This window comes from Nuphar pumila, chromosome 7 (genome assembly GCF_984573655.1).
Source record: "Nuphar pumila chromosome 7, dmNupPumi1.hap1.1, whole genome shotgun sequence".
Taxonomy (NCBI): domain Eukaryota; kingdom Viridiplantae; phylum Streptophyta; class Magnoliopsida; order Nymphaeales; family Nymphaeaceae; genus Nuphar; species Nuphar pumila.
The window spans coordinates 124,894,930-124,908,160 of NC_143255.1; the positions used below are offsets into that span (position 1 = coordinate 124,894,930).

Genomic DNA, 13,231 nt, shown 5'->3' on the forward strand with positions numbered 1-13,231 from the left:
AGATTTTCACAAACTTGTATTGGTGTCCTTCCTCTTTTTCAATCAGCAGTAAAATTAGTGTTTTCTGTGCAATGTCTATAGGCAGATTGTAACAGTTTACATTCTCAATTCTGAAACTCAAAAAAAAAAAAAGGTGTGGGGGGGGGGGGGGAATTTCCTTTCAAGGTATTGGTTGCACAAGTACATGTTTTATTGAAGCTCTGCTGATTGATTAAGTGATCTCAAATCAGTTTGTTTCTTTTCATCCGTCTTGTTTGCTTATTCGTTGTTTCATTGATATGGATTCCTCCTCGTCTTTCGGTCCCTCAGCAAATTTCTTGAATCAGCTCGGTACAGAAAAACTTACTCATTCTAATTTCTTGATATGGAAGAGATAAATACTTCCGTTTATACAGAGTCATGATCTCAATGAACATCTGGATGGTTTTGTTCTTGTACCACCACGACTTATTTGAAAGGAAACCAAAGATGAGAAGGGTGACACAATTACTAAATCTGTTAAGAATCCATAGTATACAGCTTGGAGAAAGTGGGATCAGTCTTTGGTTGCTTATATTACGTCAACACTCTCTCAAGAAGTGTTGGCTACTCTTTCAGATGATTACACTGTGGCAGATCTATGGCGTAAGTTGTCTCAGACATACTCTCAGATATCAGAAGCTCGAGTTATGTACTTAAAAAATGAGTTTCAAAGTTTAAAGAAAGGCTCCATGACAGTTATGGAATACATAGTCAATTAGCTGTTATTGGAAGTGTTATTTCAGATAAAGATAAAGTACAACAACTTCTTAATGGATTGGGCCCTGATTTTGACATGTTTATCACAGCTTTGTCATGTCTTCCCCACTTGCCCAACTTTGACGACCTTCAAGCGAAACTTCTCCAGCATGAGATGATTATGAAACAAAGGGCAGAAGGAAATAAATAAGCTCGTTCTCATTCAGTTTTGGCCATGGACACTTCTGTAGGTTTTGGACGAGGGAATGGAGGGCATCAAGGAGGCAGAGGCCGATGACGTTTTGGGCAAGGAGGACGTGGTATCTTGCCTACACCTAATATTTCAGGTGTTTTTAATGCAAAGAATCAGAGGTGAGTGCTCACTTGTTTCTTATGTAACAAAAAAGGACATGTGAAAGCTTATTGTTGGTTTAATATGCAGAACAGAGAAAAAATAAACAAAATTGAGAATAAGTCAGCTACTATTGTGGACACGAAAGCACCATATACATATGTGCAACAACTTTTGTTATCAGCATTGTCACAGATGACGATCAAGCAAAATGAACAAGGAGAATGGTATGTTGATTCTGGTGCTGCCACACATGTCACGGGTAATGCGAGTAAGTTATCTCATTTATTGCCTTATCTTGAAAAAGGTAGTATAGTTACGGGAGATGGAACTTATCACTCCATTAGTCATACAAACAGTGCACATATTCCTATGTCAAAGCCCTCACTTCACTTGTCTAATGTCCTTGCTCCTAATATTAAAAAAATCATTGTCTTTGTAGCTAAACTTGTTGACGATATGAATTCTTCAGTCAAATTTACTCCATCTTCTGTTTATGTTAAGGATCTACGAACGAAGGAGACGTTCGCTAAGGGGGAGAGACGAGGAAACATGTACGTCTTCAAGGAGATTCCCTCAGCTCCAGTTCTCCAGTTGAAGTCGTCCAAGCATTCTTCAGTGTCATTGCCTTCAGAGTCTTTGTCTTTCACTCCATTGAAAGTTTTTAATTCATCTCATTGTAATAAGCCAGATATCTGGCACAGTCGTTTGGGACATTGTAGTCAGGGTTTCGTTGAAAATCTTGTATCTGATGGTCTTCTTCCAGAGTCTAATTTATGTTCCTTTTTAGAGAATAAAAAATGTTCATTTTGTGAAATCTGCAAAAGTCATGTTCTTCCTTTTCATATTATTAATAAAAGAGCTTCAAAGCCATTTGAGATTGTTTGTTTCGATGTTTGGGGACCCGCACCTATCCCTTCTCTCTCTGCAGTCGTTACTATGTTATCTTTATTGATTCTTATTCCTGCTATACTTGGATATATTTCTTAAAACATAAGCATGAAGTTTTCCAAATATTTCAGGAATTTCATTCGATGGTCAAACAAAGTTTTCCTGTGATATTGTGCATTTACAATGTGATGGTGGAGGTGAGTATTCATCGAACGAGTTTATTGCCTTTCTTCTGAATAAAAGAATAAGTCGACAGGTTTCTTGCCCTCATACCCCGCAACAAAATGGGGTTGCGGAGAGAAAACACATGCATATTGTGGAAAGTATGATGAGCATGTTACATGACAGCAATGTGCCCATTAGTCTCTGGACAAAAGTTTTTCACACATCTATTCATGTTATAAATTGTCTTTCTATGGTACTTCTAGATCGGAAATCCCCTTATTATACTTTATTTGGGCAACATCCGTCTTATGATGACCTGCATGTTTTTTGTTGTGTATGTTATGTGCATATTGATTCATCTTTGCGGAATAAGTTTCAGGACAAGGCCGCTAAGTACAGATTTGTTGGGTATGCAGATGAATACAAAGGCTATCGATGCTATGACCCTACTACAAAACGTATTAGGACCTCTAGGAATGTTGTTTTTAATGAGAAAATTTTTCAGATCAATGACTCCGAAGAGTTGCCATCTCAAGAAGTAGATGATCCATGGATGAGCGCAGATCTTTTTGCCAATATAGGAGAGACATGTCAGGCGACTTGTCCTTCCTTCGACTTGAGTAGGGAGTTGGATAACTCATAGATGTATGTTGAGCCACCTTCAGTTGAACGCTTCTCTGGACAAATATACACTAGAAGGGACAGAAATACAACACCGAAGGATGTGAAAATCATCTCTAATGCTCCGGCTCAAATGTCATCATGCATCAGGCATCCTATTCAGCAATGGGTGAGTTATGAGACCTTTTCTCTTGATTTTCAGTTGTTTCTGTCTCAGCTCACAAAGCAGAATGAACCCGCTTGTTTTAATCAAGCTCTTCAATCTCGTCATTGGACTAAGGCTATGAATGAAGAAATGGAAGCTCTTCATGAGTGCCAGACTTGGGAAATAGTACCTCGACCAGAAGGAAAGAATGTAGTTGGCTCAAAATGGGTTTATAAAATAAAATATAAGCCCGAAGGAAGTATTGACAGATATAAGGCGCGGCTTGTTGCTCGGGGATTCACAACAATATGGTGAAGATTACAATGAAACTTTTAGTCTGGTAGTCAAAATGGGCATAATTCGTGTCATCATATCCTTAGCAGTCGACCGAGGATGAAAGCTTAGCCAGATGGATGTTAAAAATGCATTCTTGCATGAAAATTTAAAGGAGGAAGTATATATGGAGCAACCTCCTGGGTATGTCGAGAAGGATACTACCTGGGTGTGCAAGCTAAGAAAATCTCTGTATGGGTTGAAACAGACATCTCGTTCTTGGTTTGAAAGTTTCTCCATGCAAATTCAAGTCTATGGTTTTAGAAGATGCTCTCTGAACCACTCGTTCTTTATTTACCAGAAGACAAACATCGTTACACTTCTTATATATGTTGATGACATTGTGATCACTGGGAGTTCAGATAATCATGTGCAAGACGTGAAGCGATTTTTGATGAAAGCTTTCAAGATAAAAGATTTATGGGAGTTGAGGTACTTCCATGGTATGGAGGTTGACAGACAAAAAGACACATTGACACTCATGCAACAGAAATACACTCTTGATCTTCTGGAAAGAGCCGGGATGACGAATTGCAAACCAGTCAACACTTCGAGTGTATTACATCAAAGGCTGAGTTCTAAAGATGGTCACCTTTGTGTCAACCCTACAACGTATAGAAGCCTTGTAGAGATGCTGCAATATTTGACCTTTACCAGACCTGATATAGTTTATAATGTCAATCAGGTATCCCAGTTTATGCATGCTCCAACGGATGGTCACATGGAAGCTGTTAAGCGCATTCTACGCTATTTAAAAGGAACTATAAGAGACAGACTAGTTTATCGCAAGAACGATAACCTACATAAAGGACATGAACTCATCACTTATACAAACGCAGATTGGGCAGGGGATCCAGATAAGAGACGATATGTCTCTGGATATTGTGTATATATTGGACACAATTTAGTGTCTTGGAGCAGTAGAAAACAAAAAGCAGTGGCACGATCGAGTATAGAGGCTGAATAAAGGTCGATGGTTGCAGGCACGGCAGAAGTTACATGGATTAGACACTTATTGAGTGATCTTGGGGAGACAATTATTAGATCATTTCTTCTATGCGACAATCAAAGCGCAATAAACATTGTGTGTAATCCTATTCAGCATAGCAGAACGAAGCATATTGAGATTGATCAACATTTTATACGGCAGGATGTCAAGATGAAAGAGATAGAACTACGTCATGTTCGAACTGAAGATCAAATGGCAGACTTGTTTACCAAAGGGTTAACAACACGTCAATTTTGGCTATTAAAGAGCAAGTTGTACATGCTCCAAAACTATGTACAACTTGAGGGAGGGTGTTAAAATAGAGCATGCGCATGGATCTGGATCAAGATCCATATGCACGTCAATCCTTAAACTATGCAGTTGACGTCTTTTTCATTAATGGCATTTATGTAATATGATTGTTATGGTGTGATACTTTAGTCCCCATTGTAAAAGAGTTTTAATGTAAATAGATTAGGGCTCGGTGGTGCAGTTTAGTTTTGCCGCCCCAGCCATTGTGCATCTCCCTCTCTCCCTTTTTTGTGTTTCCTGTGCAGGCTGAACAGACCCCTCACGATATCTCATAGTAAGTACTAAGAGATCTTGGGTTTAAACCTATTTGCTTCTTCTTCAAGTTTCTTGCTTCTAACCCAAGTTTCTTCTCCTTCTATCCTTCTATCCTTCTCTCCTTTTTTCAATCAAGATTTGTGTTGATTTTCAATCGGTCCTAACCCTTCTTCCTGTTTTGTTCCCTCTAGTTCTTTATTTGAAACGTTTTCTTTCATCCTTGTTTCTTTTCAATCTGTTTTACAGTGATATACTGTTGAACCAAATCAATTGCTTTTCTGTTGTTAATCTTATATTGTTCCTCTCCTTTCTTGCTCCTTCATATCAGATCTGACTCTTATTCAAGTAGTGTGATATACCTTGTTTGTGTGAGTTAAGTCACTTACATATTTTAATGTGTATCCTTATTTCACGTTTTAACCACATGAAGGTCGATTGATATTCAGGCATATTTGCATCACAACATCTGAAAAGTTGATCTTGTATCTATGATCTACAAAAAAAAATTCAGATCGTTTCATTCTCAGTTTACATTGGTGTGATTGTGTTTCTTGTAGGTGACATGATTATCCTTTTTCTTTCCTACTTTATTTCTTGACTCATGGATCCTACCCTTAATTCCCAACCTTCCTTATCTTCTACTTTCTTACCTCAGTTAGTGTCAGAGAAATTGAATCATTCGAACTCTCTAACCTTTAAGAGGCAAATAACTCCTTTATTAGGAGTCAAGATCTCTCTAGACACCTTAATGGGTTCATTGTGTTAAATAATATGTAACATCCTAGGCTAACTAGGAATTGTCTTTCTTTTTAGCTTAGTTAGAATAGGATTTTCTTCTTTTTCATTTTTTACTTTTTTAGCCTTTTTGACTAGTCAATATTTGACTTGGTCAAAAAGTAAAATATGGGGCTTTGCCCCTTTACAATGTATGCTTTTCTCAAGGGTGATTCCCATTCAATAATATATTTTTTTCTTTCCTGTTTGTTGTATATCCTTTTTCGGATATTTTTTATGAACCTTTGTGGTTCTTGTGAATGATCTTTCCCAACACTTTGGTTGGAGCTATTTGAAGTTTCGATTGGTGATGATCCAAGTGTTAAATTATGTAATCAAATTTTGTAATCCAATATATATTTCATATATATAAGGTAATACATATACATATATATAATATATGTATATGTATCTACCTATTATATATATAAAATATATATTTATTTCATTTCAGCCTTAAGGGTATATTCATCTTTTTACACATTCTTTTTTGAGAAAATGTATGCAATTTTTGTTTTTTCTTTTCTTTTCTTTTCTTTTTGTTTTTTTCTTATTCTTTTTGGTTTTAGCACTTGGAGGGGCCCACTCAATGTGATCGTTGGGACCTCCAACGGTTATAATTATAACCGTTGGAGGGGTCCCAACGATCACATTGAGAGCCCCTCCAAGGACTATATTGTGTATAAATAGGGGAGTTCCCCCTTGTGTTTTGGTATGGCTTTGGGTCAAAGCCCAAGTATTCAATAAAGCTTTTATTCATTTTTCCTTAGTGCATTTGTGAGATTGATTGGTTTGTGCTTTTGTGTACAAGTGTTCTTGTTGTGCATGTGTGCACTTGTCTTTCATCAAGAACATTGGGTCTTGATTATAGTATCTTGTTGAAGACACTTTTACATGGTATCAGAGCTTGGTTTGAGGAAGAAAGCTCGTGCATTCTCCACATTATTGGGTGCCTCAAAAAACATGCCTTCAAGCCATTGGAGATTGGAGTGGATCATTTCCTTCGGCCAATATTTTAGAAGTCTTCTTTGTCAAGAAAGACTTAAAAATCTATTGAGGCACGTGTTCTTTTTTTATTTCAATCCTCTCTAATGGGCGAAAAAGACTCTGACTTCTCCCTTGGGTTTAAACTCAATGGTTCAAACTATCAAGTTTGAGCCGGTAATATGGAAGCCCATATTAAAGGGAAAGGGGCTTTGTGGGTATGTTCAAAGTTCGAAACCGGGACCCGAACCAAAAATTACTATTGTGAAAAAATGAGATATAAAGATTCTTGAAGGAGAAGAAAGGCAAAGAGCTCTTGAAGATTATTCAAAGAAACATGACGAATGAAAAATGAAAAACTTCAAGATCTTATCGTGGTTTTTCTCATCCGTTGAAACTAAGATTAATGCCAACATCATCAAATTCAAGAAAGCTTATGAAGCTTGGCTATATCTTAAAAAATGTATACACCAAAAGATTTATCGCACAAGTATTACCTTCAAAAGAGGGCATTAACCCTACAACAAAATGAGAGGACTATTCGAGAATATTTTGCCGAATTGTCTTTCATTTTGGACGAGCTTGCTATGCTAGAACCCAAATGGAGTAGTGAAGCTATCGAGCTTAGACACAAGCAACTTGAGGAAGATCCTTTTTTTAACTTCCTAAATGGCCTTAGACCCGAATTTGAACAAATTTGGTCCTCTCTTCTTTATTCTTTCACGTCTCCCTCCATTGAAGATGTTATTACTAAATTGAGTGGGGAAGAAACTCGTATGGGTATTAGTAAGAGCAAACCTAGCATCCTTGTTACCTCTTATATTCAAGAAGAAAGTGAATGAGTGAATGTCGTTTCAATACCAGGTAACAATGTGAAGACTTACAAACCTTCTCACTTCAAGAATCAAAATCAAGGAGGAAATTGGCAAAATGAAAAAAGAGACTATTGCAAACTAACTTGTCATTTTTGTAAAGAACCGGAGCATATCAATCAAACCTATTTGCCCAAAATGAAAGAAATTGCTTGCAATGGCTACCACATCTCAACCGGAAGAACGACCATCCTCTTCCAATGGGTCTCTCTCTTTACAACAAATTATGGAAGCTCTTCAACCTCTTCTCAAGGGAGGAACTTCCAGAGCCACTATGACAACCACTTCACCCCCGGTAAGATATCTTGGCTTTTAAATTTCGGTACATCATTTCACATGACCCCAAGTGTTTGTTCTCTTTCCGAATATTCTAAAAACTTTTTTCCATCGTTTGTCTCAACGACGGATGAAACATCTCTTGAAATTGAAGAAATAGGCAATTTCGAAAAACAAGATTTTTTTATTCAAAAAATTAGATTCATACCAAAACTAAATTTGAATTTACTTTTGGTTTCTCAACTCTTGGACCATGGTTGCGATATAAAATTCTCTTTTGATAAATGTTGAATACAGGATCGCCGGTCTGGGAGGTTGATTGGGGAAGACTCTAGGAGAGGAGATCTCTACTATGTTGACTCTCTCCAAGTTCCCAAGAATCAATTTTGTAATGTTGTCCAAAATAAAGATATTCATATGTAGCATAAGAGACCTGGACATCCCAACATTTTAAAATTTCATATTTACCTTTTGTTAAACACCTTTGTAAAGGAGATTTGTATGTAATGAACATATTCTTGGGAAAATAAAAAGTTTACCCTTTTATCAAAAATCCATGTTTACAACAAAACCTTTTGAAATCGTTCATTCCGACGTATGGGGTCCGACTCCTGTGATATCTAAAAGAGGATTCTCATATTATGTGATTTTTGTTGATGATTACGCTAGGTATTGTTGGATATATTTTCTCAAACATAAACATGAAGTTTTTTCGACTTTTAAAACTTTTCATATGATGATTTTAAATCAATTCAATGAAAACTTAAAAATTCTTAAATCTGACTCAGGAGGAGAATACCTCTCAAATGATTTCAAAAGTTATCTTGAAAGTTGTGGTATTCTCCATCAAAAATCTTGCCCAAAAACTCCTCAGCAAAACGGATTAACCGAACGAAAGCATAGGTACATTATTGAAACAACTCGAACCTTGCTTATTTCACAAAACATTCAAAAAACTTCTAGGTTGAGGCAACCCTTACTTCGGTCTATCTCATAAATAGACTTCCATCAAAGAATTTGAACAAAATTTCCCCCTTTGAAAAATTATACGAGAAGGAACCTGACTATAGCTGGTTAAGGGTTTTTGGTTGTAAATGTTTTGTCCTTACGGATAAAAATGATAAGCTTTCTCCAAAGACCATTCCTTGTGTCTTTCTTGGTTATTCGGAAACCCAAAAGGGTTTTAGGTGTTATAATGCTAGAAATAACAAATTATATGTATCCAGAAATATGAGTTTTTTGGAAAATCTTAGTGGTTTCGAAAGTCTTAAAAGTCATAATAAGAATGTGGATTATTCATTTCTATTTGAACTGTTAGCTAAAGATGATGATACAAGTGATGATGAGTCAACTCAAAATGACTCAAGTGATAATGAAATCGAGGAAACTGTCACCCATCTGCTCTCTCCTCCTCATCAACATATCGATGAAGGAACATCTATAGAACCCATCACCTATGTTCATAGAGATAAAAATACCTTCAGAAGTGCTCTTGAAAGATATGATGACACTAGTAGGAATGTCTCTCCGAGAGAGGAGAACCTGCGAAGAACCGAAAGACCTAGGAAAGCTCCCTCTAGGTTTATCTCATATGACTCTTTTTCACCTAAATATAGGGTCTGCCTTAGTACCATTCATTCTTACGTAGAACCTAGAAATTTTGAGGAAGCACGAAAATGTTCTGAATGGGTAGAAGCTATGGAGAATGAACTTGGTGCTCTAAGAAGAGCCAAAACGTGGGAGTTTTAAGATCTCCCTAAGGGTAAGAAAGCAATAGGATGTAGATAGGGTATTTAAGGTTAAAACTAAAAGCGATGGATCTCTTGAGAGATATAAGACTCAATTAGTAGCAAAGGGGTATATTCAAGAATATGGGATTGACTATGAAGAAACTTTTGCCCCTGTGGCCCGTATGGTCATTGTCTGATGTTTCATCGTCGTTGCATCAATCAACAAATGGAACATCTATCAAATGGATGTTAAAAACGCCTTCCTAAATGGTGATCTAAATGAAGAAGTATATATGGATGCTCCACCAGGAATGAAGACTCTCAAAGGGAAAGTGTTTCGTCTTTGCAAAACACTTTATTGTTTAAAACAAGGCCCCACGGCTTTGTATGATAGATTTAACTCTGTAATGTTAGAAAATGATTTTTCATCATGTTTCACTGACACTGCTTTATTTGTTAGAAAAACCAATGTAGGGATTGTCATTCTGCTTTTATATGTGGATGATATGCTTATAACCGGAAGTCATTCTAAAGGGGTTAAAAGCATAAAATCAATTTTGAAAGATAAATTTGAAATGTCTGATTTGGGATTCCTAACTTATTTTTTGGATGATATGCCTCTTGACAAGAATGTAATCGGATCGAAATGGGTTTATAAAATCAAGTATAAACCTGATGGCACAATTGAAATATACAAAGCATGTCTAGTTGCAAAATGATTTACACAAGAGCTGGATTGCACTATAAAGAAACTTTTAGTCCAATTCTGCACCGACAAACCCAGCTTTACAGGGCTGGGTTCTGTGCTGTCGAACCCAACCCCGCAGGGCTGGGTTACTGTTAACTATTAAAAATTATATATATATACCCTCATGCACCCCTGCACCCAAGTTTTTTTAAAATGCCACATCACCGCACCTATATGACATAGATCATAATTAGTCATTAAGTCAAATTGACGTGAATAATGATTTCCTCTATGGAGAGCTTAAAGAGGAAGTGTATATAGAGCAACCTCTTGAGTTCAATGAAAAGGACTCGATTCAATATGTATGCAAATTAAAGAGAGGAATATATGGCTTGAAACAAGCATCTCGTTCATGGTTTGAAAACTTTCAATTGAAATACAGAAGTATGGGTTTTACATATCAAGTCTTGACCATTCTCTATTCATTTATAGAGGTAAAGGTTTTTGCTTATTTACGTGAATGATATCATTGTTACAAGGAGATTTGAAGATCATATAAAAGAAAATAAAGGGGTTCTCAAATAAGAGGTTCAAGATGATGGACCTTGGAAAGTTTAAATATTTTCTTGGTATTGAAGTTGATAAAATCAAAGATGGTCTTATCTTAGCTGAACACAAGTACACCTTGGATTTCCTAAATAAGTCAGGTATGTTTGATTGCAACCCTTTAACGACACCAAGTGTCATCCATCAAAGGTTGAACGTAACTGATGGAAAATTATATGAGAATCCAACAAAATACAAGAGCATAGTGGTCATGATACAATACTTTATCTTTACTCGGTCGGGTGTAATGTATGTTGTAAACCAAGTGTCCCAGTTCATGCACCAACTAAGAACGGGTCATACTGAAGTTGTAAAGGTGATTTTGCGTTACTTGAAAGGAACACTTGGTGAGGGGTTGTATTATAGAAAAAGAGAGCAAAGTGAAGATATACTCAATCATGGCTTTCTCATATAAGTATTGGGCAGGTGACCCAGATGAGAGGAGCGCGGTTTCAAGTTAGTGTTTTTATGAGAAGAAATTTGGTTTCTTGGTCAAGTAAAAAACAAAAGGTTGTCGCATGATAAAGCATAGAAGCAGAATATCAAGCTATGGAAGCTGCATCTTCTGAACTTGCATGGATCACACACTTGTTGCATGATTTGAATGAGAAAATTCCTCAGTCAATTTTGTTTTGTAATAATCAAAGTGCTATCAAGGTCTCATTGAATCCTATTCATCATGGAAGGACAAAATATATAGACATCAACCAACATTTTATTAGAAGCAATATTGAAGATGGAGAATTAGAAGCGAAATTTATTGGGACAGAAAATCAGTTGGCAGATTTGTTTACTAAGGGATTGACCACGCGAAGGTTTCGGCAGTTGAAATCCAAGTTATCCATGGTGATTACCATGTATAACTTGAGGGAGGCTAATGAGACGTGGCATTGGTTCCGGGTCTGGATTTAGATTCAGATCTGAACTGTTACATGTATTTTATGTGTAATATTCTTTTCGATTTCACCCATTCATGTGTATAGATATATGTGTAATATTCAAGGGAAAGTCTATAACTGTGATATGATTTGTAACTGCAGCACATATATAAAGAGGAATACAGCACACAATTCCATATTGAAAAATCGTGGTTCAGCACAGCCACTAACGCCTTCTCCTCTTCTCTTCCTTTCTTGTGATTGCTTTGGGAATCATATCGAAAAATGATGCATAAAATCTAATAATGGAATGGACAAACAGCAGAACAGAGTCAGAGACACTATCACAATCCACTGTTTCTTGTCCATAAATATGAAGCTATTTGGTAGGATGTAGCAGGGGATGTTGGAGTTTGGTGAGGAAATGATGGGTTTGGAGGTGCTACTTCCTACTTCATTTCACTGTCCTTGTGATAACTAGGGATGGCAGTCAGGCCAGGTGGCCCACATCCCAACTGTGGCTCAGGCTAGCGGGCCCGTGTCTTTCCCCTTTAAAAATCAGGCAGGTTTGTGGGCATCCCGTGTCCTAGCCTGCAATGGACCAACCCATTGCCCATCCACAGTGATAACATGTATAGTGTCAAAAGATGCACCAATCAAAACAAATTTACCTTAATGCTTATGCGAAGAGAATTGATGGATGTCTCAATCAAGCACTTTTCTGCTTCATTTCGACATATCAAAACCTGAAAGGAGAAAGAAACTTACTTTTTCATGAAATAATCAAATCTATTCAAATATTGTACAAAATCTAGGGTCCATAGGGTCCAAAAGTACAACATTGACAACTAGATCTAGTAAGTTTATTTCCAAGACCAAGTAATAATGAATATCCAAACACAATCAATATGCAATAGTCTGCTTACGACAAATTAGAGAAATGGAAATCATAAGACCAATATTGTTTCTTTCACAGGATATAATTCACTTGTAGATATCCAATAAATGTTGTCATTGAAATGAAACACAGAGTTTAAAAAATAGACAAATGTCCAGTTCCTCAATAATGCTATTCTTAGGCATGTGTACATCCAATTAATCAGCTGATATTCATACTTCACATATGTGGATGTAACTTCTCAGAAGTGCTTCTTCTCCTTCGATGTTTATGCCATTGTATGCTAGACTGAATATATTTCAGATATTTGGCCTTTTGACTTTAACGTCTTTTCTTTTCTCAAAATCAGAAAGCATACGCTTATTTCTAAGAAAAAATATGAGGAAGCGGCAAGGTGTAAACCCCAAGAGGAAGAAGAAAGCAAAGAGAGAACAGCATTAACTTCCTACACATGTAACTGAAAATTTTCATAAGATCAACTATGTGAGAATATATGTATTTCTGATTTCTATCTCTAAATTTATCTTGGGTACTGTAAAGTTCTTGACAACCTTATTTCATTTTTCACATTGGAACACAAATTTATGGAGTGACAACTGGGATGGCTTAAGTTGCAGCCAATTATCAGAGAAGAAATTGCAGCTCCTACAAGGTAGCATTCGTATGCAAGAATTCAAGCTTTCATTGAACTGATTGAGTTTACAAGACAATTGGTAGCATATATTGCCAGTAATTGCACTAGCATT

The 13,231-nt window shown here is 36.6% G+C and overlaps 1 protein-coding gene across 1 annotated transcript in view; it reads right to left on the reverse strand.

Moving 5' to 3' along the window:
• Positions 1 to 13,231, reverse strand: part of LOC149833345 (actin-related protein 2/3 complex subunit 4-like) — a 32,985-nt gene that overhangs the window by 7,680 nt on the left and 12,074 nt on the right. The window contains exon 5 of the mRNA XM_090015060.1: positions 12,259 to 12,333. Within this exon, the coding sequence (XP_089871186.1) occupies positions 12,259 to 12,333 (75 nt within the window). The remainder of the gene's footprint in view (positions 1 to 12,258; positions 12,334 to 13,231) is intronic.